We start from the raw sequence: 27,952 nt of genomic DNA, 5'->3' as shown, positions 1-27,952 counted from the left end.
GAAGAAATTGAATGTTTTGAACTCTCCTATTCAAAGTCCTGATATGAAATGGGCAGTTCGTCCAAGGAAACCCACAAACATGTTAAACTTGTTAATAGGATTTTGCATGGAGTGGTTAGACATTTTACCTAACCAATGTAGGCAGTTATGCAAAATGGCCACAAGCAGTCATTTATTCTAAAGGGGACAATTTCAAGTTCTGAGGAAAAGGATTAACTTACTTTTACCACAGTTCACCATTGATATCACTTCTATGGATATTTTGGTTTAATAAATTATTGAAAAGAGAATGTTTCCTTGTGTTTTTATTCATGCATATCATCTTTAACTAGAAAACTCAAAAACATTTTTTATTGTTTAGTGTTTGTAGCATAACATATATACTTATTTCCACAAATTATGAGTAGGTCTCACTGATTTCTACTTGTCACTTTTAATCGTTTGAAGGACAACACCGTGATTTAATACGCATGTAACTACCAACTCTGACACAACACCCAAAGAGAACATAAAGCATTAAATTATAAAGTAGACTACCCAAGAATTTCTTCCTGTTTCCAATTTCAACTGTGATGTGGAAAGGGGATAATATAAGCTGCAATGCAAGTTACAGGGTGTAATATACATTAGGGAAGATGAAGTTTGACTTTCCACTCATTTCTCATCTTCATCCTCTTCCTCTTTATCTTCACCTTTCAATTCATCTTTAAGTTGATCACGTGCAAAATCTTCAAATACAAGATCTTCTTCCTGTTCACTGTGTAAGAGGAAAAAATGACTATTAATGACAAGATATAAGACGGTAGTGTGAAATTACCTAACCAGGCTAGCCTTGGCTATAGCTATAATGCAAATGGTACAACCTAAACAACTGGGGAAGCACAACTTAAATCTTTGATCAGGTAACATCTATAGAATGGAAGTTCTTGATGTTAGGGACATAGACCATTGAGCCTGGAGGCCCAACCTATGTCTACTGAGCCAAAATATACCTATGTGCAAGATTATCGGAGCCATTCACTCACCACTCACCAAAATCCACTCACTGCTAGCCAGAACAGAGCTCCCCCCTGTGCTACAGTCATATTGACTCAAACATATCAAGGAGAGCAAGCAGTGAAGCAAATGTGTATTTTCAGCCTCAAAGTCTGAATATGTTTCCATGGCTTACCTTTCTTTAGCTGTGTTGGTGTTAAATAGCAATAAAAAAAGAGACAAACATAATGAGACAGAGAGAGACAGAGAGAGAGACATAAAATAATGGACAGATCAGTTACAAATATTGCACTGATATCTGTTGGAATTCCACAAAGAATTATTAGACCCTTTCCAGTTCAGGTTATAATAGGTCTGGATAACACCACACTCTCCAGATATCTTGTTGAGTACTCTATATGATATTTTTATAGTATTTATTAATCAAGGATGTTTATTTCACTGTCTGGAATATAGATACATGTGCCACAGATCTGTAAATCTGTATATGGGATATTATCATGAAACATAAAATAGAACATAGTTCACAATAGTGGTCATTGCGGTAAGGCAAGTTTAGTATTAGCCTTAAAAAACAACATCCATATGATTATATTACTGCTTGTTATACCGCTAGTACTACTTTGGAATTCATTAACTATTTTTCTTTATCCATTTTGTGATTTTGACAATCAGTGTTGACTTGAAACTATTTCTTACCCCCATTGTCTGGCTTGGGATGCATGAGGATGAAAGGAAGTTCTGTAGAGACCTCACTGCAAAGAAAAAATAACACAGTGAAAAGTCTGCCTAACACAAAGGAAAATAATCTATATGTGCAGTTCAGTATTCTGCTGTCAGTGAAGATATAGGTTTGGGTGACATTGCATAATTTTATTGTTGACCTGGTAGACCTTTACTGAGGTACTCCTGTGACCCAAACTCAGCATATAGTGGGCTACTACTCGCCCAGATGCAGACAGTCCAGAGCCGCACTCTAGCTAGGAAGGAACCAGATAATATTTTTGGGATCCACCCCGCTGCCTGATTGACAGATGGCTCTGCCTCTCTAGAGCCAAAGCCAGGTGTGCCTATCCCCTCCCCTGTCCCTTCAATGAGCAATGGACGAATAGAGAGAGGGGAGGGAATCCCTGCAGGAAGCGGTGACTTCCAGTCACTGCTCTCTCCAGGGAGAATACTGTGAGCTGAGCTGCAGTGAATGATTAGCCATTCAGAAGTCACAATGGCCCACAGATAATCTGACAGACCAGTTATTCCAACAAAAACTGCCAGATTTCCTGCCTGATCCTAAATGAGAATAGACGGCCTTGACAATCACTGGACTACAAACACTTGTTTTAGTATACAAGGTGGGTAAAATGCTAATGATTCCATACCTGGAAGTCATGTCTCCCAATAAGCTGCCAGAGGGGGGGAGAAAGCAAAAAAATAATTATGGATTGGACAAACAATAAATAATACGTGTTTAAATAAGTCTGTTATACATAATTTAAGCAGAGGCATGGTGCTACAGTGAATAAAGATTTGTACTCAAATGTCTTAGCCTGTAATTTTCTTCAGCTTTTTAAAAGAACTGCAGACAGACCAATAGGGAATGCAATGCAGGGTCAGACACCACTCATTTTAAAGAAACCCTAAGTGCATACTTTATGGGACTGCTACTTCTAAAACCCTGTAATTAAAAAAAAAGCTGCCCAAAACACTTTGCATATGTTCTCTTTGAGTCAAGCGCAGTCTAGTTCCCACTGGACCATAAAACGAGAGTTATGCAGCTCATAATGATGTGATTAGAGCCTGTGGTTCCGCCTATAAGAACTATGAAAAAGCAAGCCAATGTGGCTTCAAGAGATTATATCAAATGTAAATCTGATCTCCAGGCCTATGTATGCCAAAAAGCAATTAATGTGATCCGGGAAAGCGACAAAAGAGCGATTTTGGGAGAAGGTGCAATAGCCCTACCACAAAGCACGGAACTAATCTCAAACATTTTTTGCCAGAAAGGCTGAAGCAAAAGACAGCTCCACCAAATGTGCAGGCAAGTTCCTTTTTTTTCTCTCACACCTCCAACAGAGATCTCATGTGGAAGGGAAAATACAATGTAAGGATGCAGGATCCCTATATCAACCAGATAAAACTTTATAACTTTTCTCCTGTATGTAGCAGGACAGAGACAACTGATGTGTAAAAGAGAGATCCCACTCTTCTTCTGAAAGATGTTTACCTAAGTCTTTGTGTCATGACTCAACAAAACCAGGCAGGCATGCGGTTCCCCCGGCGAAAAAAAAAGGTTATGAAAAAATATGGAACGCTTTATGAATTTGCGTGTCATCCTTGCACAGGGGCCATGCTAATCTGTATCATTCCAATTTTAGAATATGAAGTTCAAATTTTTTCCATGTTATAAGTTCGAACCGAACTCTGGTGTGTTCGGACCATCACTAGTCATGAGCATTTGGCAGGGCAGTACGGTTATATCTTCTAATAAGCCTCTCTTTATAATGTCTTTTATAGCTTCTGGATGTTGGTGCCCTAGTCGTCTGTGCCATAGGTAGATACATTTGTTGTGTGGATTATGAGTGGCTGTCTTGACTTGTTCGTCTGCAGTGATGAGTCTGTACAGGTGTTCATCCAATTTTCCTTTTGTGAGGATTTGCTTATTGTTTTGGATTGCACATTCATCACCTCTGAATTGAACTGTGGGACCGTTATTAGCAAGGGTTTTCACTGATAGGCTTCCTTCTACGTCTGGGACAACCAGGGCATTTTTCATGAGTATACTCTGCTTGTCCCCTGAGGGTGTGATGCAGTTCAAGAATCCATGACCTTTACCTTCCGCAGTAAGACTTTTCTAGTTTGCTAGGAAGAATTTGTCCTTTACACTGAAACAAATTTATGTGAAAAAAGTCTTATAACTAGTCATGTGACTTTTTGCCTCCTGAGACAATACATCATCCGCGTGGTATACTGTTCTGAGTCACTTTAAAGGTAGCGCTCCATTTAATCACAGTAATACTAATTTTTAAGATCACATAATAGTTAGATCCTAATTGCAAAAAAATGTAATATATATCACTTACCCAGAGACAGTGAGAGTCACTTTAATCTTGTAATCCACTAATATTCCCATGACAGTGCGATCAGTGCCTTCTTTTAGACTGGGAAAAAGAGTAAGGCGTAGTCAGTAATCAAATCTAATGATAATGTATTTGCCATTTTGGATCAATGTGTGAATACTGTGTAGCTAAAATTAAATACAAAAGACATGCTGTATAACAAAGAAGACAATCGTATAATAAACAGATATAATAGATGTAAACATTTGTCGCATTTTTTTAATTAGCCTCTTTTTCCACTGGTGTAACATGTCACGGTGGGCCTTGGCTTCTTATAGAGACGTATCAAAAAATAATTTCGTGGATACCATCTATGTCTGGGATTTATTTTAAATTTCAAGATGACTTGGTCCACATCTTCATATGAGGAATGTTCCACTCTGACTCTCTTTTGACCATTCACTAATGGGATATTTATATGTGACTATAAATATATGGCATGGTGGTGAAGCATTGGGGGTCCTCATTTCCAATCCTGGCAGGACACTATCTGCGTGAAGTTTACATTTTCTCCCTGTGCTTGTCTGAGACATTCTGGAAGGCCAATTGGCTCCTGTCTAAAAATCATGCCTGCATAAATGCATGTGAAATAGGGACCTTAGATTGTAAGCTCCTTGAGGGCAGAGACTGATGTGAATATGCAAAGTGCAACATAAATTGTTGGTGTGATATAAATACTCGTAAAACATGTAATTATAACCCTGCAGAAACAAATAGGCACAGATCATTGTTTATTTGCAATACATTTTTTCTTTGTTAAAGTTGAACACCAGGCCTAAAAAATGTTTAAAATATACTTCTTATAAGCCGCAAAGGAGATAAATCCTCTTTGAAATCAAGTTACACTATACAAAATAGCAGTGACATCATCACTGTGCTGTATATAGACTTTGCAGAGAGCAGAGCTGTGGGAGGGACTCAGCAGTCTCCACCTACTACAGGCCGCCTGCAGAAAACTAGAGAAGGGGTCAGATAAAAGACCAGTCACCCTGCACAAAGCAGAGAAAGCAGCAGTGACTGGTATTTATTACAGGAAGCTCCTGCACAAAGGCAAAGTTTCTTGCCAGACTACTGCACAGATTTGGAAGAAATATACAAATAACACCATGAGTCTAGTAAAAATACACACGTTTCTTGTATTTAGATAATGTTTTGGGGAGGGGGCGGGTACAGCTGGTTCTGCCTCTAGATAGGCAGAGCCAGCTGTCACTCACGCAGCTGGGTGGATCCCGTCATCTACGTCGGGATCCGCTCCAGGTGCGGCGTCTCAGTATACCGCGAGCTGTAGCTCGCGGTATACTGAGCTTAGGGTAACGGGAGGACGCTAGTTTGTGTCCTTCCGTTACCCTAAGGAGAACTATGGGGAAAAACACTGACCCCATAGTTCTCCTTTAATGTCAGGAAGCTCCAGAAGGTGAATCTCTCACCATATAAACAAAATTGTATCTCAAAATTCTAATAAGCTTTGAAATGTTATTTGTCTTTTTACTGAAGGGTTGCATTTTGAGTTTGCAGGTCCCTAAACAAAATGTTCACTTTAATTCTGGCAGGACATGGCTTATAAATTACTATGATTTAAGCAAAGCAGTATATATATATGTTTCTGAATTTCAGTCTCATTATGTTTGTCTCTTTTTTATTGCTATTTAACACCAATGCAGCTAAAGAAAGGTAAGCCATAAACATATTCATATACTTTGAGGCTGAAAATACACATTTGCTTCACTGCTTGCTCTCCTTGATATGTTTGAGTCAATATGACTGTAGCACAGGGGGGAGCTCTGTTCTGGCTAGCAGTGCCTATTAATTTGTTACACAAGAGTTGACTGTGTCAGTAAACAGAAAATATTTAATGTGATTACAACTTACCTTAAAAACAGCGGCAGTTTTTTAAAGGAGAACTATGAGGTGAGTGCTTTTCACTCACCTCATAGTTCTAGCCGACCTGTTACAATGAGACTGTCACAGGTCGGCTCAGTAGATCGGGAGGTGAGCGAACACATACCGGCGTTCGCTCACCTCTCGATCGTGTCACGGCTCCCTGCCATAACAGGGGGGGGGCTGGATTCCCCCCTCTAGATAGGCAGAGCCAGCTGTCACTCACGCAGATGGGAGGATCCTGACATAATTGTCGGGATCCGCTTCAGCTGCGGCGTCTCAGTATACTGAGCTTGTGACGGGGGGACGGTAGTTTGTGTCCTCCCGTTACGTTACCCCAAGGAGAACTATGGGGAAAAGCCTTAACCCCATAGTTCTCCTTTAATAAAGTTTTTAAATCTTGGCAAAATTAATAATGCCGGACACCATCATTTTAAAAAGTGTACAAACAATAAGATGCTGGTTGTCCCCGAAGTGCCTTCATCTAAACTTACAGAGTGCTAGATGCCAGATTGGTGTCTTCATGCTTCAGTTTCCCATCAAGAGCAATTTCCCTCTTCTCTCGGTTATATGCCAGAAGAGGCAGAAGGGTGAAAGTGTGCTTATAAGTGGCCTTTGATGGCACCTTTTCACTGGAGAAAGAAAGGACATAACATTAAGCTAACAGAGTAAAATAAATGTAAATATCACCAAGAAAAAAAAGATATATATAAATTTAGGAACCATTTTTGGCTGCAAAATGATAGAAATGGGTCTTTAATTTTACGCAGCTGCCACTTTCAGTCTCAGCTCATGGCCATGCAAGGAATGCAATATAACAAACTAGGCTGGTATAGTCCAGGGTTCAGAGGTAGGCAACCTTGGCACTTCAGCTGTGGTGAGACTACAGATCCTATCAGCCTCTGGGAGTCATGACCATGGCTGTCAGTCTTGCAATGCCCGATAGGACTTGTTGTTCTACCACAATTGGAGTGTCAATGTTCCCTACCCCAGTGGAGCTCATGCAGTAACACATTAATAAACACAAGTTAAAGTGTAAGTCAAGAGATTTTTTTTTTGTATAGAGTAGGGAATAGAAGATTTGTCAGTTTTTTTTTATTGCTCTCTGTCCCCAACAGGTAGTTTCACCCTCTAAACTTGTTATGGTGGCCATTGCCTCTGAGACTGAAAGTGATGAGAAAGCAGAACTTTTACAGTTGTCACCAGAATAAGAAGTGACAATAAGTCATCCATAGAGATACCTGTATCAGTGACAACTGTCAAAGGGAGGAATTCCCTTCATTTTGTAGAGATTTCCTCTCACTTTCTGTTGCATCTCCAGGACAGGACGTGAAGGAGGATCTTTCCAATGGGACACAGACAGCAAAAAATAAACTGATTGATCCTTCCCTACTCTATCCAAATTTTCTTTTTAAAGTTATGGCTTTGCATATACTTTAAGGAATCATTGATGCAATGATTCTATATTCTGCTTGTTACCAAGAGGAGTATCAGTAGTAGTATCAGACCGGATTCGAGTCTGCTATGCCTTGCAGCAAAATAAAATACAAAGTGTTTGCTATGGATATAACAGCAGCTAAAAGTGACCACTGGCCTCAAATTAATCACATATACAAATAAAAGACAAAATGCTCCAAAATTATAAGAACAAAAAAAGCAGCCAAGGGGATGCTTGCCCACAAAGCTAGCAATCAGAATTAATGTACAATTCCCTATCTGACTCTAATCTCTCCCTATCCAATTTGTCAGCTTACCCTTTACACTATGGCTGCCCTGTGCCCCCTTTCATAGTGAGGGGGGTGACCTACCCAAAAGTGCCCTTATTCACCCTTCAAAGCCTGCTAGCCATAGTTCAAATGCCATGCAGTGCATTATGGTTTAAAAAAAACTCTCCCAGGTGAATCTGCCCATTGCTTGGAGTATGAACCTTGAACCTGCAGGATGCACCTTGAAACCATGGTAGCCTTGATCCTGAACTTCATGCCTATTCTTCTTGCCACGCTATTCTTTAGCTAAGACCAATCCTGTCTAGGTAAGTACCTTCTCATGCTCCCCCCTGTGTTGCCTTAGTAGTTATAACTAGAGTTAGAATATTCAGCCAGTTAATGACAGCTCCAAGTTACATTGTGGGGTATACATTTATGAAAAAAATACCCTTACATTAATTTAATCCAGTCTTCCCTCTTCCCTAGATAATATGTTATTTTATATACTACATATAATGAGGATACATACTACCAATTTGGATACACTAAATATCCCAAAGTCTGATCATGCTTGTGTACAGAATACAATGTTTTATCATGTACTGCTTTCTTCTTCTTCTCCTGTCAGCAATATAACATTTTTGTTCAATCCATATACCACTTTTTGTTCAATCCATATACCACTCTTACCAGCAGTAATATAGCCCTTGTTTTCTATCTAAATTCTCTTTATTGGCATAAATACTCTCTCTATATATTTCTTTGCTTATAACATATATATGTATATGGTAAAACTGTACAATTTCCTTGTTCAATAAAAATAGATCATTTAAAAAAGGCATCCAAGTTTACAAATTCTACTCTCTGTGATAATACTTACTTAGACTCATCGAAAGCCACAGTCTTGGTGTAGAAGTCACTAGAATACAGCACCACATTAGCAGTTTGCTCCACTGCAACATAAAAAAAGACATAATTGTGGCACTCCTTTCAGCTTTTTTATCTTTTTCTTAGGCTGATACTTTGCATGACCCATTCACTGACAGACAAATTAAAAAGTGCAATGCATTCTATACAAGGAATCCTGAATGACCGTTAGTGGGTATTGCATATTTGCCCCATTTTAAAATCACACAGTAATATTAAAAATACATTCTATACAGTAACCAGTACATATTTTATGAGCTATTTGCTGTCCAAATATCTACATTAATTACAACTTTTATCACCAGAGTGATGCTCAAACTTTACTTCTGGTAAACCCAAGTATTTTTGTATTCCCACTATGCAACAGGGCTTTGTGATAGGGTGTAGTTTATAAAACCATTGCATGCAGAGTGAATTCCCAATGTCCTTAAAGTGACACTGAACTCAGGAGTTGATCTTGAAAATACATTCAAGTACCTTATTTGTGTATCACCCGGCTGTAGATCTTCAGATCATCTCTGAGGACTTGTTCACACCATGTCTGGACCAGATATGGAGCAGATCTGCAGACGCAGTGCGTTTTTGACTATTTTTTTTTTAGCTTAAAATGGGCTTTCAGGTGCAGTCCAGTGCGTTTGCATGTAGTTTGGATGTGTGTATATGCATTTCGGTGTTTTCCAGTCCAGAAAAAATAGTGCATGTAGAATTCTTTTACCCCGCAACAGAATGGACTGCACTGGTGTGAACAAAGCCCAGAAATACCAAAGGAATACATTGGGATGCACTCCTGGTGCGGACAAAAACTGTTCTGGCCCAGATCTGGTCCGGACATGGTGTGAACATGCCTTGAAAACATGCTGATGCTGTCCTTCCTTCTGGAGGGTGGCAACTTTTTTTTCCCCATGGTCCCTGTGTGTGTTGTAAAGTAGCCAGCGCTCCAAGCTCACTCCTGTGATGGACTACAATCTCAATACAAATTAGTAAAGTAAATGTGAGATTATGGGGAACAAAAGGAGCCGCCCTTCAGAAGGAAGGACAGTGTCGGCATCAGTTCAGAGATGATTTGAGGATCTACAGTTGAGTGATACACAAATAAGATACATATTTTGTTATTAGTTAATGTACTTGAATGCATTTTTAAAGAGGAATTTTACCCATATCTTAAAAAAACAACAAAGGCACCTTTAGACATGTTTAGTAATGACAATCTACAAACAGATACTTATAGATAATTGCAGGCGTTTAATTTTTTGCATACCTTGTTTTTCTTTTCCTCACCATTCTTCTGGCAGTGGCCATTTTTACTAAGGGCAGATGAATCCATCTCCCGTTACTTCCTGAAGCTCTAGGACATATGACCATGCGCGTCATCTCAGGTGAGGAAAATGCCTTTCCCTGAGATCTCATGAGATTACAGATGAGATTTCCCAGCAATGCTCTGCTGATGTAACCTTCCCAGGATGCAACACTTGGGCACATTATATCACTTTTGCCAAAAAGAACCAGGAAGTGAAAAAACAATACTTGTAAGTTAAAAAAATATATGTTTGTTTAACCACTTGAAGTCCGGGGTGTTAAACCCCCTTCCCATTCATGTCATTTTTCAGTATTCAGCGCTGCGGTATTTTGACTGATGTTTATTCCGTCATGCAACGCTGTACTGAAATTAATTTTAAACCCTATTTTGGGGACAGATAGAGCTTTCTTTTGGTGGTATTTAATCACCACTGGGGTTTTAATATTTTACCATATTAAGGAAAATTTACAGAAAATTTTAAAAAATTAATTGTTTCCCCTATATTAAATTCTAAAACATTTATTATTACCCAATTTTTTGGTAAAATATAAAAGAAGGGGTCACGTCGGGTAAAAAGACACCAAACATGTCAAGCCTTAAAATTGCGCACGCGCGCGAAACCTCAAAAAGCTACATAGGCAACTCTTTAAAAGCTTTTACCGCTCATCAATTTGATGTTATCAGTGATTGATGGCCCTAAAATTATTGCTCTCACTTCGACGTTCACGGTGATATGTAACATGTGTAGCGCAATTGTCGTTTTCGCGGTATGACGCACGTTTATATGTGCGTAAACGAAGGGGGGGACTTAAACATTTAAGGGGGGTTTACTTTTTTTGTGACTTATTTTTTTAAACTTTTTTATTTATATATTTTTTTTATACACTTATGGTTATTAGTATTACATAGGGGGATACAATCCCCCTATATATTAGCAAAGGCACACTGACAGGTCCTCTTTATGGAGACATTAGTGGTCTCTAGGACCCCTAATGTCACCTGGGGACCCCAAAAGAAGCTGATGAAGCAGAGATCTGCTTCATCAGCTTCTTCTCTCTGGCTATAGCAGCCAGATGACTGACAGGTGAATGCGGAAGTGATGTAATACACATCACTTCTGCATTCACAGCCCGGACGGAGATTAGCAAGGAGGAAGATGCTGATCTCCCTCCCATCTACCTCCTGACGCCCTCCCGAGCCGGTCCCGGCGCTCTGATATGGTAGCGGATCCCGGGATTGAAGGTGAGGGGTCAGGAGGGGGAGGGGGGGTGGCAGCACTCGATGGACGGGGAGGCAGGCTACAAAATCGTGTCATACAACCGATCGGCGGCTATAGAGCCGCTGATCGGTTGTATGTGAAACAGCCGTTAACGGTTGTAAAAACGAGAGGGTCTTGCCTTCCCGTGTGCGCCCGCTAGGGGGCACGCGCAAGCAGGAAAAAAATGCCGTCTGGCTGATGCGAGTCTGCCGTTCGTCCGTTTTTTCTTAACGGGCGGATGGCAGGAGGTTAACTAATTAATGTAAAATGATCTAATATCAGCATGCAGAGCTGCATGCTGATGTGTTTTTTAGCCAAAGGGGGTAAAGGTCCGTTTTAAGATTTAACTCTTGAGTTTAGTGTCCCTTTAAAGAAATAAATCTCTTGAATGGACTCCTGTCACCATCCTGGCAGCACTCTGTAAAGTCTTAGGTCAGGTACAGCAACTTCTTTCCAATGTATATCTGTGAAAGGGCCTTAAGTATTTTTTTCTTCTTTTCTTTTACTCCCCTTTATTAAAAAAAAAAAAAAAAGTTCTTCTAGCAACTTACCTGAAGCAGATATTTTCTTGACATTTTTATCTGATTTGTTGGTCACAGTTACAGCCACAGAAATGGGTTCTCCATGATAAAAAACCTGCAGATAAATAACAGGAGAATGGTGGGAGGTAGGAGCATGAATTTTTGCAGCCAAATTGGGATAACACCTTTCTTTATATTTGTTTTATATTTCTCATTCACATAGCCAAACTTAATTGTTTTTGTTATTTGCTGCTTGCACAATACATGATCTATTCTGAAAGAAAAGTTTTCCTTTGTAATAAGTTTTAGTCTTGATTGCAAGAGGGTATTGGGGAGGATAATGTTAACATAATTAACCCTGTCTGTACTGTGTTGGGAGATCTCATCAGTAAACTAGACTGAACACTGTCCTACCAAAGGGTTAAAGATGTAGAAGCATTGTATGTAAATGAGAGGAAGCTCAGTCTGTCCCTAGGTTTTATATGGGGACAGAGTTTTCTGCCACTTGGAAATTGAGAGAGAAGCTTGCAGAGGCCTGCTACACAGAGACATCTAAAAGGTAAGAAATACATATTTTTAGTATGATGTGTGAATGGGAACACATAACAACCATATAGTGGTGTTTTCTCAAATTTCCCTGCAAAAGTGGAAATACACTTTAAGGCAATGTTATTGAAGTTATATTATGATGCCTTAACACTAACCATGAATCTATCAGCTAGCAGAAAAGGAACCTCCTTATGTGTTCTTGCGTGCTCTCATGTATGGGGAGGCTTACAATGACTTTCACTCAGAAGAGCGATCATTGGAAATTGCTTTAAACTCAGAAATAGGCTTCTGTTCCTCTAACACACAGGTACAATGAGAGCACAGCTAGACTCCAGTGTGATGTCTTTGTATAGGGTAAAATATTATAGCATATATTTCAGAAGAAAAAAATGACAAAAGGCCACTTTCTGACTAGCTGAAACTCACTTTTTTAAGTAGTTGATACACTTTAATGCAAATGTTTTCCCATAAACTTTGTAAAAAGAGATATATTACGTTTGGATTAAATGGAAGGAACGCAGTCGTCATTTGAAAACTACAAAAAATATAACAAAATATGTAAAAAGGAAATAAAGATCGCAAAGATTCAAAATGAACGTGGGGTGGTCATAATAATCTGGCCACTCAGTGTATATTAAATACTTTACCCCAAGGAACAGGATGTAACTCAAGTCCATAATGGGGATAACAGTGCCATAGCCTCTAATGAACCACAATGGCTGACTATTGATATGGTCCAGAAACAGTTAGACAAAATTAAGGTGAACAAAGCACCTGGACCGGATAGCTTACACCCACGTGTCCTCAAGGAATTGAGCTGTGTAATTTCAAAGCCATTGTATCTAATTTTTATAAACTCTCTGATGACTGGCTTGGTAGCGATGGATTGGCACAAGATTAATGTGGTGCCTATATTTAAAAAGGATAAAAGTCTTTACCAAGTAATTACAGACCTGTAAGCTTAACTTCAATAGTTGGGAAGATACTTGAAAGTTTGATCAAGGATCACATGAAAATGTTTTGGCTTGAAAAAATTATTATAAGCGATAGTCAGCACGGATTCACAAAAGACAGAAGTTGTCAAACAAATCTTTCTTTGTATGAGGAAGTTAGTAATAAATTATACAGAGAAATAGCTGTGGATATAGTATAATTGGACTTTGCAAAAGCGTTTGACGCAGTTCCCCACATGCGGCTAATGTATAAGTTAAGGTCAGTAGGTATAGAGTATTCGATCTGTAATTGGATAGAAAACTGGCTTAAAGACCGTATTCAGAGGGTGGTGATCAATGATTCATACTCTGAAAGGTCTGAGGTTGCTAGTGGTGTCCCCCAAGGTTCAGTGTTGGGCCCCTTACTGTTTAATCTATTTATGAATGATATAGAATTGGTGATTAAAAGTACTATTTCTGTGTTTGCAGATGACACCAAGTTATGTATTGGAATACAGTCCTTACAGGATGTCTCCAACTTACAGGCAGATCTGAATGCACTGTGTGATTGGGCATTTATTTGGCAAATGAGGTTTAATGTTGATAAATGTAAAGTTCTGCACTTTATGCGTCATACACTCTAGGGGGAGTATATTTGGGGGAGTCAGTGATGGAGAAAGATCTGGGTGTTCTGGTAGATCATAGACTCAACAATAGCATGCAATGTCAAGCTGCAGTTTCTAAAGCAAGCAAAATACTTTCTTGTATTAAGAGGGCTCTAGACTCCAGAGATAGAGACATCATCCTGCCCCTGTACAAAGCATTAGTAAAACCTCATCTGGAATATGCAGTTCAGTTTTGGGCACCAGTTCACAAAAAGGATATTGTAGAACTGGAGAAAGTGCAGAGAAGGGCGACCAAACTCATAAGAGGCATGAAGGATTTCAGCTGAGAGATTAACTGTCCTGAATTTGTTCTCTCTGGAGAAGAGGCGATTAAGGGGGGGACATGATCACCATGTATAAAAACATAAATGGTCCATATAGTGAGCTTGGTGCCAAACTATATATGTTAAGGTCACTGCAAAGGACAAGGGAGCACTCTTTGCGTCTGGAGGACAAGAGGTTTAACCTTTGCTTACAGAAAGGATTCTTCACAGTTAGAGCTGTGAAAATGTGGAATAGACTACACCAGGAGCTAGTTCTAGTGAGCTCAGTAAACTGTAAAAAAAATCTGGATGTATTCCTAAATGCACAGAATATTACTGGATATTGATTTCTTATATGTATATTAAGCACCAGAGATTGTTGATCCAGGGAATATCTGATTGCCTTAATGGATCAGGAAGCAATTTTTTCCCCCTTTTGGAGCAAATTGAACCATGCTTTATATGTTTTTTTTTAACCTTCCTCTGGGTCAACAGGGTGTAATTGTGGGCATAGCATTCTGTTTAAGCTTTTCCTTTTCTTTTTTTATCTCTCTATAGGTTGAACTCGATGGACTTGTGTCTTTTTTTCAACCTAACTAACTATGTAATGCAGCTCTTTTTTTTTGGGGGGGGGGGAGGGGCTCACTTTTACCTCCTTGGTCAGGGCAGCTCTCATGTGCAGAGGTTTGTCTGACATGAAGAACTGCCAGGAGGTCTCTGCACGGGGGGTAGGCCCAGGCTGGTCAGGGGCATATTGGATTTTGCGTATCAATAGTCGCACAGAGTTCCTGAAAAAGAAAAATGTTCACATTAATTTGTTGATATAAGGGAATGCATCATTAATGGTATAATAATGGACCATGGTCTACCAGAAGTAAGATTAAAGTTACTCACCTGGTCACAGATACAAATTATTTATAAATATAATGATAAATGCTTTTTTGTTATCAATCTATATTATTTCAATTATTTTATACAATGTGATATAATACTACAAATGTAAAAAAACAAATAATTTGCATTTTTAAAAAGTCATTTTGAACAGATTATGCTTGCAGAAAGGTTATCAGATGGACTTTTATTAAACGATTTGAGAACGAATGCTTTATAGAACTCAGTCAAGCAGTCGTATGTGGTTTTTGGTGTCAAAGACCATTGGGGGACATTTATCAATCCTGTCGCATGGCAAAGCGGGACTAGACAGGGGCAGTGAGACAAATCGTGTTAGAGATTTACTACAAGGTTTCAGCTTGAGTTATAATTTCCTACTGCAGTTGCTCTAAAATAGCATCTGCAGAATAAAACCTGCCCCAGACCACTTCTTAATTATGCATCTGTTTAGATGGAAAATCTGCTGCATCTTCAGTAATAAATCTGTCTCAAAACTTTGCAAACTGTCACACTTGACTGCCCAGGAATATAGACCTGTAAGCTGAAGAGGCAGCCTGAACTGCACATATTTGTGTCACTAATATGCTCAATAAATGTCCCCCAAATTAATCCTAGGGTGTTTATTGCATTTCAGAGGTGTCTGTCTTTACCTGGGGAGGTAGGTAGCAGAGGATACCACCTCCACTAGACTGATAGCCCTGGCTCAAGAAATTCTTAAAGGAGAACTATGGGGTCAGTATTTTCAATCATTCTCATAGTTCGAGCTGACGTGTGAGAATGAAACTGTCACATGTTGGCTCTATTGATCGGGAAGTGAGGGTACATATACCATCGTTTGCTCACTTCCTGATCATCTCCTTGCAGAGAGCAGTGACTGTCAGTCAGGATTCCCCCCTCCCCTTCTCCGATCCTCCAGTGCTGACTGGAGGGACAGACCGGGGAGGGGGCGGGCACAGCTGGCTCTGCCTTTAGATAGGCAGAGCCCGCTGTCAATCAGCCACCTGGGCGGATCTCGACAGTTGTCAAGATCCGTCCTGGCTGTGGTGCTCTTGGTATATAGCGAGCTATAGCCCTTTTTTATATATTGAGCTTTGGGTCAAGGGAGGAGTTTAGTATACAGTTGTGTGAAAAAGTGTTGGCCCCCTTCCTGATTTTTCATTGTTTTGCACATTTGTCACACTTCTATGTTTCAGATCATCAAACAAATTTTAATATTAGTCAAAGATAACACAATTAAACACAACATGCAGTTTTTAAAAGGAAGGTTTTTATTATTAAGGGAAAACAAAATCCAAACCCACATGGCCCTGTGTGAAAAAGTGTTTGCCCCCTAAACCTAATAACTGGTTGGGCCACCCTTAGCAGCAAGAACTGCAATCAAGCGTTTGCGATAACTTGCAGGAATTTTGGTCGACTCATCTTTGCAGAAATTTTGTAATTCAGCCACATTGGAAGGTTTTCAAGCATGAACCCCTTTTTAAGGTCATGCCACAGCATCTCAATAGAATTCAGGTCAGGACTTTGACTAGGCCACTCCAAAGTCTTCATTTTGTTTTTCTTCAGCCATTCAGAGGTGGACTTGCTGATGTGTTTTGGATCATTGTCCTGCTGCAGAACCCAAGTTTGCTTCAGCTCGAGGTCACGAACAGATGGCCACACATTATCCTTCAGGATTTTTTGGTAGACAGCAGAATTCATGGTTCCATTTATCACAGCAAGTCTTCCAGGTCCTAAAGCAGCAAAACAGCCCCAGGCCATCACACTACCACCACCATATTTTACTGTTGATATGATGTTATTATTCTAAAATGCAGTGTTACTCTTACGCCAGATGTAATGGGACACACACCTTCCAAAAAGTTCAACTTTTGTCTCGCGAAGTCCACAGAGTATTTTCCCAAAAGTCTTGGGGATCATCAAGATGTTTTCTGGCATAACGGAGACGAGCTTGTATGTTCTTTTTGCTCAGCAGCGGTTTTCGTCTTGGAACTCTGCCATGCAGGCCATTTTTGCCCAGTCTCTTTCTTATGGTGGAGTCATGAACACGGACCTGAACTGAGGCAAGTGAGGCTGTTGTTGTGGGGTCTTTTGTGACCTCTTGGATGAGTCGCTCCGCTCTTGGGGTAATTTTGGTTGGCCGCCCACTCCTGGGAAGGTTCACCACTGTTCCATGTTTTCACCATTTGTGGATAATGGCTCTCACTGTGGTTCGCTGGAGTCCCAAAGCTTTAGAAATGGCTTTATAACCTTTTCCAGGCTGATAGATCTCAACTACTTTCTTTCTCATTTGTTCCTGGATTTCTTTGGATCTCGGCATGATGTGTAGCTTTTGAGGATCTTTTGGTCTACTTCACTTTGTCAGTCAAGTCTTATTTAAGTGATTTCTTGATTTTGAACAGGTGTGGCTAGAGAAATTGAACTCAGGTGTGATAAACCAGAGTTAAGTTATGTTTTAACAGGGGATGCAAACACTTTTTCACACAGGGCCATGGATTTTGTTTTCCCTTAATAATAAAAACCTTCCTTTAAAAACTGCATGTTGTGTTTACTTGTGTTATTTTTGACTAATATTTAAATTTGTTTGATGATCTGAAACATTAAAGTGTGACAAACGTGCAAAACAATGAAAAATCAGGAAGGGGGCCAACACTTTTTCACACAACTCTATGTCCTCCTATGACCCTTAAGAGAATTATGGGGGCAAAATGGTTACCCCATAGTTCTCTTTTAAGAATACTTTTCACATTAAGGTCCCTGTGGAATTATCATAAAGTGTTTTATAGCTAGAATATTGTAGGTTATAGGTTTTATGCTCAACATTTTTATGTTGGTTAAACTGTTTGAAGCATTTGTGTTTATAGTAAAAACAAATTTATAGAGATGTAGCAAGGGTCCAGGGTCATATTTTGCAGGATATCCCAAAAGGTGTAAGTGTATACTGATCTACTGTATGTTAGACATGAGTGGAATGATTTAGTGAAATTTATTTTGCAGTGAAATTAGTCTTAATTTTAACCATGCAAACTTCTCACACAAAATTTGCCTGAACAAAAATGGCAATCACATAACTTTGTTTATAAACAAAGGGTTAGCATCAAAGTTACTGCCAGGGCAGAGCCTCTCTCTAGAGCAGGGATGGGCAACTCCGGCCCTTCAGATATGCTTCAAAGGAGAACTATGGGGGTTAAGGCTTTTCCCCATAGTTCTCCCTAGGGTAACGGGAGGACACAAACTAGCGTCCTCCCGTCACCCTTATGAGTACTCTCCTTGTCGCACTCCTTACCGATATGTCCCCGTCAATAGTAAAGCCTGATGAAGTTCCAGCCCCTCCCCTGTCACGGCAGAGAGCCGTGACAGGATCGAGAGGTGAGCGAACACCGGTATGTGTTCGCTCTTTCGCTCTCATTGTATGTGTTCAGTCTCATTGTCACAGGTCGGCTAGAACTATGAGGTGAGTGAAAAGCACTCACCTCATAGTTCTCCTTTAACTACAAATCCCAACATGCCACTGCCTCTAGTGGTCATGCCTGTAACTGTCAGTCTTGCAATGCCTCATGGGGCTTGTTTTTACACAACTGCAGGATGGCCAGAGTTGCCCCCCCCCCTTCTCTAGAGGTTACAGCATGTTCCCAGGAAGGAGGGCTGTATTTGTCAAGAGAGCAGGTCCAGAATAGTTTAAAGGAGTTTCCCTTACCTTTAGGAGCAATTTAAAACCCATTGCACTCTTACAAACCACCACAAAAACCCTAATGTCTCCTTCCTACTGACTCCAAAACATTTCCTAATAGTTTCAGCATAACGAAAACCGCCAATTTTGCTAATTCCTAGTCTTTTTACTTACAATAAAAATTAATCTGGAACATAGTTTAAAAAAGTAATAGTACATTTGTACCGTTTTACCTGATCTACTGTATGTGTAATATTCTAGCTCATTTTATACAAAAGATAAAGAACAAATCTAAGTACAAATAGATAAATAGAAGAAATCATCTTTGACAAATAGCTAACTTACTTTTTGTGAACTCTTTCTTCTAAGTTGCTTGCTGAAAATGCTTTAATCTCAAAATCCACACCGCATGCCTTAAAGTAAGCATAAAAAAGTGTCAGTACTTGTCTAAAAATATGTGCTAGTTTGTCTGTGCAGATAATTCTCATGTGCAAATATTTAAATAATATTTAAAAATATAAAACGTTCATTAATTTGCCTTTTAAATGCTCACAATATCAATTTCTTTTTTTCTCCATCAAATATTTCCATTTGAGTCACCATTCTTATCAAGGTGAGAGGAAGGTCTTTTACTATCCTGATTTTAGACAGTAGTTATACATTAGGATGTAATGTATAGTTTTTCCTCACCTTGTCCACATCTGACGGAGATGGCTGAAGAGCTACTGAGCATGGGAGGAAGTCAGGAAACTGTAAGAGAGACAGCAAATTAGTTAATATTGTTTTAATGTATTTTTCAAGTAATTAACTTTGAAGTCACAACCAGTGGTCAGCATAAAGTGCTTTTAAGGACTGTTTTCTTCCATTTGGTAAAAGAAACATTTTATACATGAAAAATAATTCCCAGAGAACTACAGGGTTTCCAAGAGCAGTAGTTATCTCCTTTTAGGCAGGCTTTCTCCAATTGGTACAGTTTATAGAAGGCCCAAGCAGAAATTATGTTCTGCTGGATCTTTTAATCTCAAACAATGCTGAATTCATTACAAATGTTCATATAAAAGAAAATCAGGGTAGCAGTGACCATTATTTGATCTAATTTAAGTTGTATACTGGAATTATAGAAGAAAAAAAATTTAAGAGAGCAAATTTTCCAGTACCATTGCCCAATGACTAGTGACTAGTGACTGACACTGCAAGTGGGCAGTGTAATTAGGTAAGGGATTTTTTTAACTCGTTGCTTTCTAATATTGCTGGTTTTTCAATTAAACAAATGCTAGGTAAACGTCTCTGTTGTTTTACAATTTTCTTTATAAAAAAACAAAATATCTTATTACCGCCACCATGAAAGGATATGCATTATTCCCCAGCTTCTTCATTAACCGCTCCTGGACCTTTGTGAGGCATTTCACATCTTCTACAGGGGGATACACCTGGGTACGTGCAAAGTAGAGGTCCTTGCAGAAGGTCAAGCCAATAACATCAATATCCTCATTACCATAGCGGAAAGCACAGGTTAGGGTGATGTACACTGTAAAAAGTATATGGAATCAGCAAATAAATAACGTTGGATTTAGGACAGGGAAAATGTTTATTATTGAATAAGAGCTGAATTTCTCTGTACAATCTGTGCTGTTCAATCCAAATCAGAGTGTGTATATATATATGCTCCCTCTGCATGGGGCATTGTGCAGGAAGACTTAATCTACATCTTGAAGGTGCAAAGGAGTTAATTTAGACTGAAGGCCCCTGTCCTTCTCTATGGGAATACGCGGCCGTACGCTGCCCTACGCTCACCTCAAGTGCAGGTCCGTGCGGGTGTGCTGGCTCGGACGCAGATAAGATCCATCCTGTCAGTGTACGAGTACAGACACCAGCACAGACATGCAGGGCGGGTGAGCATAGAGCCGTGTATTCCCATAGAGAAGGACAGGGGCTGCATACTAATCACACGCAGCACCTGACCTTCCCGGGGGCTGCACGATACGGCCATGCACGCAGCACGGAGCTGTACGTGCTACTTGCAATTTCATACTCCATTGACATCCGTTGAGTTTTTTAATTTAATTATTTTTGAATGATTCATAGTGTGAATGAGGCCTAAGAATAGGCATGCTTTAAGAAGATAATGTAAAAATGGTTGAATGAATGAATGACCCATTATGCAATGTACTAGACTAACCTATTTAATCCTCTGGCAACATACCTTTTTTTCCCTTAAGAAGATCAGGATCCACGATAACAATACCATCTGCAGTACAAATGTAACAATAAGGCGTTTAGCAAATCTAAAAGAAAGTATAAAAACTTAAGAGGTAATAAGAATAATAAACTACAACCATTTCCATTTAATATTATTTATAAAGTTACAAATTGGTCATTTACAAAGTTTAATCATCAATTAAACTACAATAAAATTACACCAACTTCTCTTGAATGTTAAACATACCTACTGGATCCACAGACTCCACATGATCGACATAATCCCTTTTACCAAGATATACACTCACCTGTATGTGGATAAAGAAAATGTTGTTGCTACTTAACACCCATATAAAAAATGATTTTAGAAGAATTTAACCATTTAAACCAAAAAATTACTAGTGTTCTATATATTGTCAACCATAATTATTTGTTTATCCTGAATTCAGTAAAAATTAATGTTACCATTTTTTTAAACTTAAAATGGCCATTCAAAGCTTGAATTTTGGAACTTTCAGCAAGTAAAATTGCACTCATTTAATACGTTTACATTTTAATTTTAGTGTGGCGAAAGGTTAGAACCTCTGTTTTTTTGTTTATTTTTGTTTTGTTTTGCTGTCTATGCCCCTCTGAGAAATCTCCCACTTGCTCTTGTCTTGGCAAGAAAACAGTAAGTAGATATCACTGGGGACAGCAATTTAAGGTCCGTTTACACCAAAATCAGACCTAAAAAAAGGAAGTCAATGGAGGTCTGTTTACTTGCAATTTCATACTCTATTGACATCCGTTGAGTTTTTTAATGTAATTATTTTTTTGCCAATCTTTTTTTTAAATAGCATGTACTAAGAGGACAAACTTATCTATATTGTTTTTACTTGCATTGCATTTACATGCATGTTGCGCTGAAAAATAGAGCATGCACTTTTTTTTTAGTGCACTGCAGCGCATTACACAACTGGTCCAATTCACATCTATACATTTTTGGGTCCCATCCGTTGACATCCACTGAAAAACGCATGCCAACAGATCTGGTGTGAATGGGGCCTTAAAGTGTCCCTGTACCTGCAGGGTACTTTACCACAATAGGTCACCAATAAAAGAACCTTATATACCAGGGGTAGGCAAACACTGGTCCTCCAGCTGTTGTGAAACTACAAATCCCATGATGCAACTGCCTCTGAAAGTCATGCCGGTGGCTACCAGAGTCTTGCAATGCCTTATGGAATTTGTAGTTGCACCACAGCTGGAGGGCCGGTGGTTTGCCCATTCCTGTTTTCTACACTTACCTTCCTAGTGGCCCCCATGAATTGGAAAACCGCCACACCTCTGCTCCCTGTTGTAAATATTGGATCATCAGTTACATTCAATTACTTACCCCATCAGCCGCTGTGATTCCTCCCAGTCCTGTAGTGGCGTACCAGCTGGTGAGAGGAAGCACAATGACCTGAGGGGGGGCAGCTCTTCTACATACCTGGAAGTGTAGTATACTTGAACTGGCAGGGGAGCGGAGAAGTGGGGCTTTTCAATATACGTGTTGTTGGAAAGGTAAGTATAGAAATGTTTCTTTTACAGGTGACTTGTTTTGTAAAACTGATCCTGTGGTAAAAAGAACCAAATAAAAAAAAAAAGCAGGAAGCCTGGCTTCCTGAGACATTAGGATGCCAGGCAGCGGGTCATGACCTGCCGCCGAGCTCTTTCCGATTGGTCAGGAAGCCAGGCTGCCTCGCAGTGTCGCAAGGCAGTGTGAAACCAGCTTCCTAGCAAATCAGGAAGCCAGGAGGTGGGTCATGACATGTCTTCTGGCTTCTTGAGTGGCCAGGAAGCCCAGCTGCCTAGTGACAAGTGAATCCAGCTTCCTAGCCAATCAGGAACTCAGAAGGCGGGCCATGAAGTGCTGTCTGGCTTCCTGACTGGTCAGGAAGCCAGGCTGTCTAGTGACAAGTGAAGCCGGCTTCCTAGCCAATCAGGAAGCCGGGAGGCGGGTCATGATGTGCCTCCTGGCTTCCTGAGTGGTCAGGAAGCCAGGCTGCCTAGTGACAAGTGAAGCCGGCTTCCTAGCCAATCCTGATTGGCCGGTAAGCTGGCTCCATGCTCCCTTGTGGCGCTGCCGGTCAGAGGGAATCTCCCCGACTGGAAGTTCCGGTATCAGTATCGGTGCATCCCTAGTTACAACACTTAATCACTGTACTGTATTTATGAAGGTGAGGTGTTATCACCTTGGCTACTCCTCCAAATTGGACTACCAATATCCTCCCGCTCGGATCCCCATTACATAGAGGGGGATTGTTTTGTAGCTCAGCTGGGGAAGCTTATAACACTGTTTGAGGTTTTAGTCCACAGTGCACAGGAAGCTACAAGGATATAAGATTTAATTGTTTGTCACAACAGAAATGCTGCAGAATATGTTCTTAGCCAGAAAAAAAAAGAAAACTAATGCAGCTAATGGTGCTGAAATATATTACATTTTTGTTCTTGGGTTTAGATATAGTATAATGCAGGTGGGGGAAGGGGGGGTTGCTGGTAGTGCACATTCTAAAGGGAGGAGGTCGGCGAGGGGTTGGAGGTGGGGTTGTGTGGCCTCTGCATCTTCTGACATCACTGGTTACCAGGAGCTAGGCATGATGCTGGCCAGCACATCCCAGGTTGCTAAAAGCTGGGCAGGGACATGTGTATGACCCTTACACATGTTCCCACCCAGCACCTAGCAATCTGGGAGTGGTAAGTGGGCTCCAGGCACATTGCGCAGCACAGCAGTCATGCTGCTCTGCACGCTGCCTTCCCACGTGGCCAAAAGAGATGATGCATGAAGCAACAGCCTCAGGCTGCCTCTTTATAGGTACATCCCTGAATGGGATATAGGTAACAACAAACTGACAGGGGTTTTAAGCCTTCCCTATTCTATTAAAAACATTTACTAAAAATTTAACTAAAACATTTTTTTTGTGTAAAATGAAATTTAAAAAGTTATTGAAAACTGTTAGATGGTTAGGAATGCTCACCGCCTTGTCACGGGAGGTTTTCTTGTAGATAACAGACCGGGACTTTTTGTCTCCACTCATGGTATCTGGTCTCAGAGATCTGTTGGCAGAGAAACAGTTAGTGAATCTAGTTTGTGCTATAGTTAAAATACAAAACCAACCTGTTGTATGGATTTAATTTTTTTTTTGTTGTTGCCCCAATACTTCAAAAATGTGTTAAAGGGAAATAAATGTGTATTTTCATCAAGTGGGTATTATAGGTTATTCAAATGTTTTATTTTGAAGTCATTTTTATTGAGACTTGACACTTTTTTTTGTATAAGATATACTGATTTGTAAATCTAATCAACTGAAATTTACAACCAGTTGCTAATCAAGTTTAAAGGGGTTCTAAACGCTCAGCTTTTTTTGCATATATCTACTGCTAGCAAGCATTGTGAAACTGCACGGGTGGCCGCAAAGCATCTTGGGGCGGGCGCATGCGCAGTTCACATTTTCGGCAGGGACGCGAGAGGAGACACAAGGTAAGTCTATGCACGCGTGCACCCTCATGCAGACACAATGGGAGAGTACGTGCCAGTAAGCTCAGAGGAGTCAGCGCTGGATCGGAGATTCGCCGCAGCGCTGGAGAGAAGTCTGAAAACTACAGTAAAGAAGATGATGATCCAATTAAAAGACATAATTTAAGGTAAGTGCTTTAATTAACGTTGGGGTGAGGGGGAAAAAAATGTGCCTTTAATGTCACTTTAAGCCCTTATTCACACTGGAATCGGCCGGCACGTACAGCTCCGTGCTGCATGCACGGCCGTATCGGGCAGCCCCCTGGAAGGACAGGTGCTGCGTGCACGGTCGTATCGGGCACTGGAGGTGAGCGTAGGGGGGCGTACGGCCGCATAGTCCCATAGAGAAGGACAGGGGCTGCGTACTAATCACATGCAGCACCTGTCCTTCCCGGGAGCTGCCCGAGCACACAGCACGGAGCTACACAGCATGGAGCTGTAGGTGCCGGCCGATTCTAGTGTGTTAACAATATACTAGTCCCCAAAAGTTGCATATAGTGATGAGCATGTTGGTGGACTGCAAACATGTTTTATTCACCTTAATATATATGTATGTGAGAATTAAAAAAAATGAAATCATGAATCACAATTGCCTAAAATTACCTACATGATTCTTTTTTTTAATTGAATAAATTTTTACTAACTTTTGAAAAAATAAAAAGTGATTCTTTGTAGATTAGCCAGCTGTGAGGAAAAATATTCAGGTGAATAAACAAACATTCAGATTCAAAACTTCTTAAAGCATCATTCTGGGTAAAAATGTTATTAACCCTTGCAGCAGGGCTATCCCCGCACTGCAAGGGTTAGGTGATCTTTTTACCCAAGGTCAAAAATAAAGTTATACTCACCCAATCCTCCAAGATGGCTTGCTCTTAGACCAGTCCCTGGAGCCTCTCTCCATCTCCGAATTTTTTTTCAGATTCGTTGAAATTCGTTACTATTGTTATTAGGAGATTCGGATATATCCAAATCTCTGAATAAAGTAAATTCATGTGAATTCCGAATCATAATGAAACGAATCACACATGTCTAGGGAACCCATGGTCCTCTCTTTATTTGCTTATCTAAACCCAAAAACAATACATTATATTGCAGCTTGCCAGTCCTTCGGTGTGGTGGCTGCATTCAGGGTTTCCACCCTTTTTTCTCCCTGGTAATCTTGTGAAAAACACACTTCATTTGCCTTCATGTCTACAATAATGTTTGCACCATATCTGCGGAGGGACCCTGGTTGTCACAAAAGCTGGACTTTAAACATGTCTGCCTTTGTTAAAGTAACACTAAACTCCGGAGTTAAATTTTTTTAATGCATTTAAGTACCTTAACTATTAATAAAAATGTATCTTATTTGTGTATCACTCAGCTGTAGATCCTCAAATCATCTTTGAATTTTTGCTACAATGTCCTTCCTACTGGAGGGGGGCTACTTTTGTTCCCCATGGTTCCTGTGTGCATTGTAAAAAAAGCCACCACTCCAAGCTCCCTCCTGGGATGGGCTACGATCTCATGTTCAGTTAGCTAATTTGTATTGAGATTGTAGTTCATCACGAGAGTGAGCTTGACTACTTTACAACACACACGGAGCATGAGGAACAAAAGTAGCCACCCTCCAGAAGGGACAGTGTCGGCACCAATTCAGAGATGATTTGAGGATCTACAGTCGAGTCATAAACAAATAAACTACATTTTTGTTAATAGAAAAGGTACTTCAAAGCATTTTTAAGATTTAATCTCTCAGTTTAGTGTCACTTTAATCCCTATTATTTTGTGGATTTATGCGACTAGTAATTCAAATAAGAAAAATAAAGTTCCATGTGATTTCTTTCAATTTAAAGTGAATGGCAATGGCACTGCATTTCTGGCAAGATCAACAGGTACTTTCTGTACTGAAAATGTTCTTAGCCTGAAAGGTAAAAACTAATGCAGCCTTTGCATGTAAGGGCTGGAAAGCTACAATATATAACATAATTAAGAGTTTAGATATGCTTTAAGAATGATGATATAGCAAAATAATTTATTAATAGTTAGGTAAAACTGAAATACTTTTAAAGTGATTCATAACAATTTGCCTTGCAATATAGAGTCTAACTTACAATAACAAATTCATTTTTTGTAGCATTTGGAGCATCCATACCAATACATGCATTATGCCCATCAACTTGCATGCTGACACTTAAATGATATCAGAGACCAGGCATAGCACAGAATTGGGGTACCTGCACTATACTTTATTAAAAAATAAATAAAAACAAATTGTGGGTTGTAACAAAGTGAGCCAATGTGCACTTCCATGTGTGCAGAGGGATAAAAAGAAAAAAAGGAAATTCTTTACCACCTCATAGGCTGGGTTCACACCTAGGCGTATCAAATATGCGTGTTACAAAACGCCCAGGTGTGAACCAGGCCATAAGATGTTTGAAGCATTCAGCAGTTCATTTTGCAATGTTTCACATTTTCATGTTGGAAGGAAAAGCAATGTCATCCCAAATTCTCCAAAGTATTATTTTGGGCAATTGTTTCATAAACAGAAGTTGGAAAAGTAAATTTAGATTTTGCTAACGATGAAATGGTAATTTCACTGACATCCATGCATTTTTCCTAGCAGTAGAGTCCTTGTTTCTCTTATAAAGAAAAATCATACATTTGACATGCAAGTATAATAACAATTACATTATAGCCAAATATCTTGACAAATAAAAACCCAAAACAAAGACAAATAATATTATACTACCACAGTAACTACAGAAGATAATTCGTAAACATAAATAAATAAACTTCCCATAGCTAACGTTTAAAGCAATATAACCCCTCATTGTAAGCCCCAAAAATGATTCACAATATCTTACTATGCAGACAGAAGCAAGATCAAGTGAGGGATCTTCAGATTCTGGGTATAAACGTTGATAGATTCAGACTACCAAGTACCAGCAGCCCAATATGTAGCAGCAGCAGGTGGGTGGGGAGGAGAAAACATCCATTTAATCCTCAACTGAGGGTGTGAAGAAAGTGGGATTAGGAGATGAGCTAGAAGTATCTGTGTCAGCACCAAGGAGCATTAACAAGAAGTTGTAGGACATGGGTATAGTTATTACTGGTCATTATGTGCTCCCACTGCTTTTATCAAAGGTGGCAAAGGAGGTCATGCTACAAGGCTTGATGCAAAAACATCTTGACATGGCCATGTTTATAAGCAGGCAACCAACTGCCCACATAGTGCTGCTACCAGTACACCAAACCTGTGATGTGTTACACCCTTCAATCCAATCCCACTATCATTTGTTACGTTTCTCTCAATATGCAGACAACTCTCTAATTTTTAGGGGAAATCATACTGAGTTTTCCCAGCCAGTCACTACTGTCACTCTACCATGGGTGCCTATATTGTACATAGGCAGGAATTGGTGCACTGTCACTCTACCATGGGTGCCTATATTGTACATAGGCAGGAATTGGTGTACTGTCACTCTACCATGGGTGCCTATATTGTACATAGGCAGGAATTGGTGTGCGAGACAAGGCAACATGCTCATTCTTTACTCATCATACTGGAAA

General features: G+C 39.8%; 1 protein-coding gene across 1 annotated transcript; it reads right to left on the bottom strand.

Annotated features, from left to right (window-relative positions):
- Nucleotides 1-401: 401 nt before the first annotated feature.
- Nucleotides 402-27,329, bottom strand: SAG (S-antigen visual arrestin). The gene is made up of 16 exons (XM_018571973.1): nt 27,247-27,329; nt 23,862-23,940; nt 21,110-21,170; nt 20,867-20,911; nt 19,998-20,191; nt 19,354-19,413; nt 19,009-19,076; nt 14,758-14,893; nt 11,727-11,811; nt 8,574-8,646; nt 6,482-6,619; nt 4,074-4,151; nt 2,373-2,396; nt 1,696-1,751; nt 1,172-1,181; nt 402-757 (listed from the first exon to the last, which is right to left on the bottom strand). Exons 2-16 carry the CDS (start codon nt 23,919-23,921, stop codon nt 655-657), a joined length of 1,191 nt encoding a protein of 396 aa, XP_018427475.1. The 5' UTR covers nt 23,922-23,940; nt 27,247-27,329; the 3' UTR covers nt 402-654.
- Nucleotides 27,330-27,952: the final 623 nt, after the last annotated feature.

Source organism: Nanorana parkeri, unplaced genomic scaffold (genome assembly GCF_000935625.1).
Source record: "Nanorana parkeri isolate BGI_ZX_2015 unplaced genomic scaffold, ASM93562v1 scaffold1885, whole genome shotgun sequence".
NCBI classification, from domain to species: domain Eukaryota; kingdom Metazoa; phylum Chordata; class Amphibia; order Anura; family Dicroglossidae; genus Nanorana; species Nanorana parkeri.
This window is presented reverse-complemented; position numbering and strand designations above follow the sequence as displayed.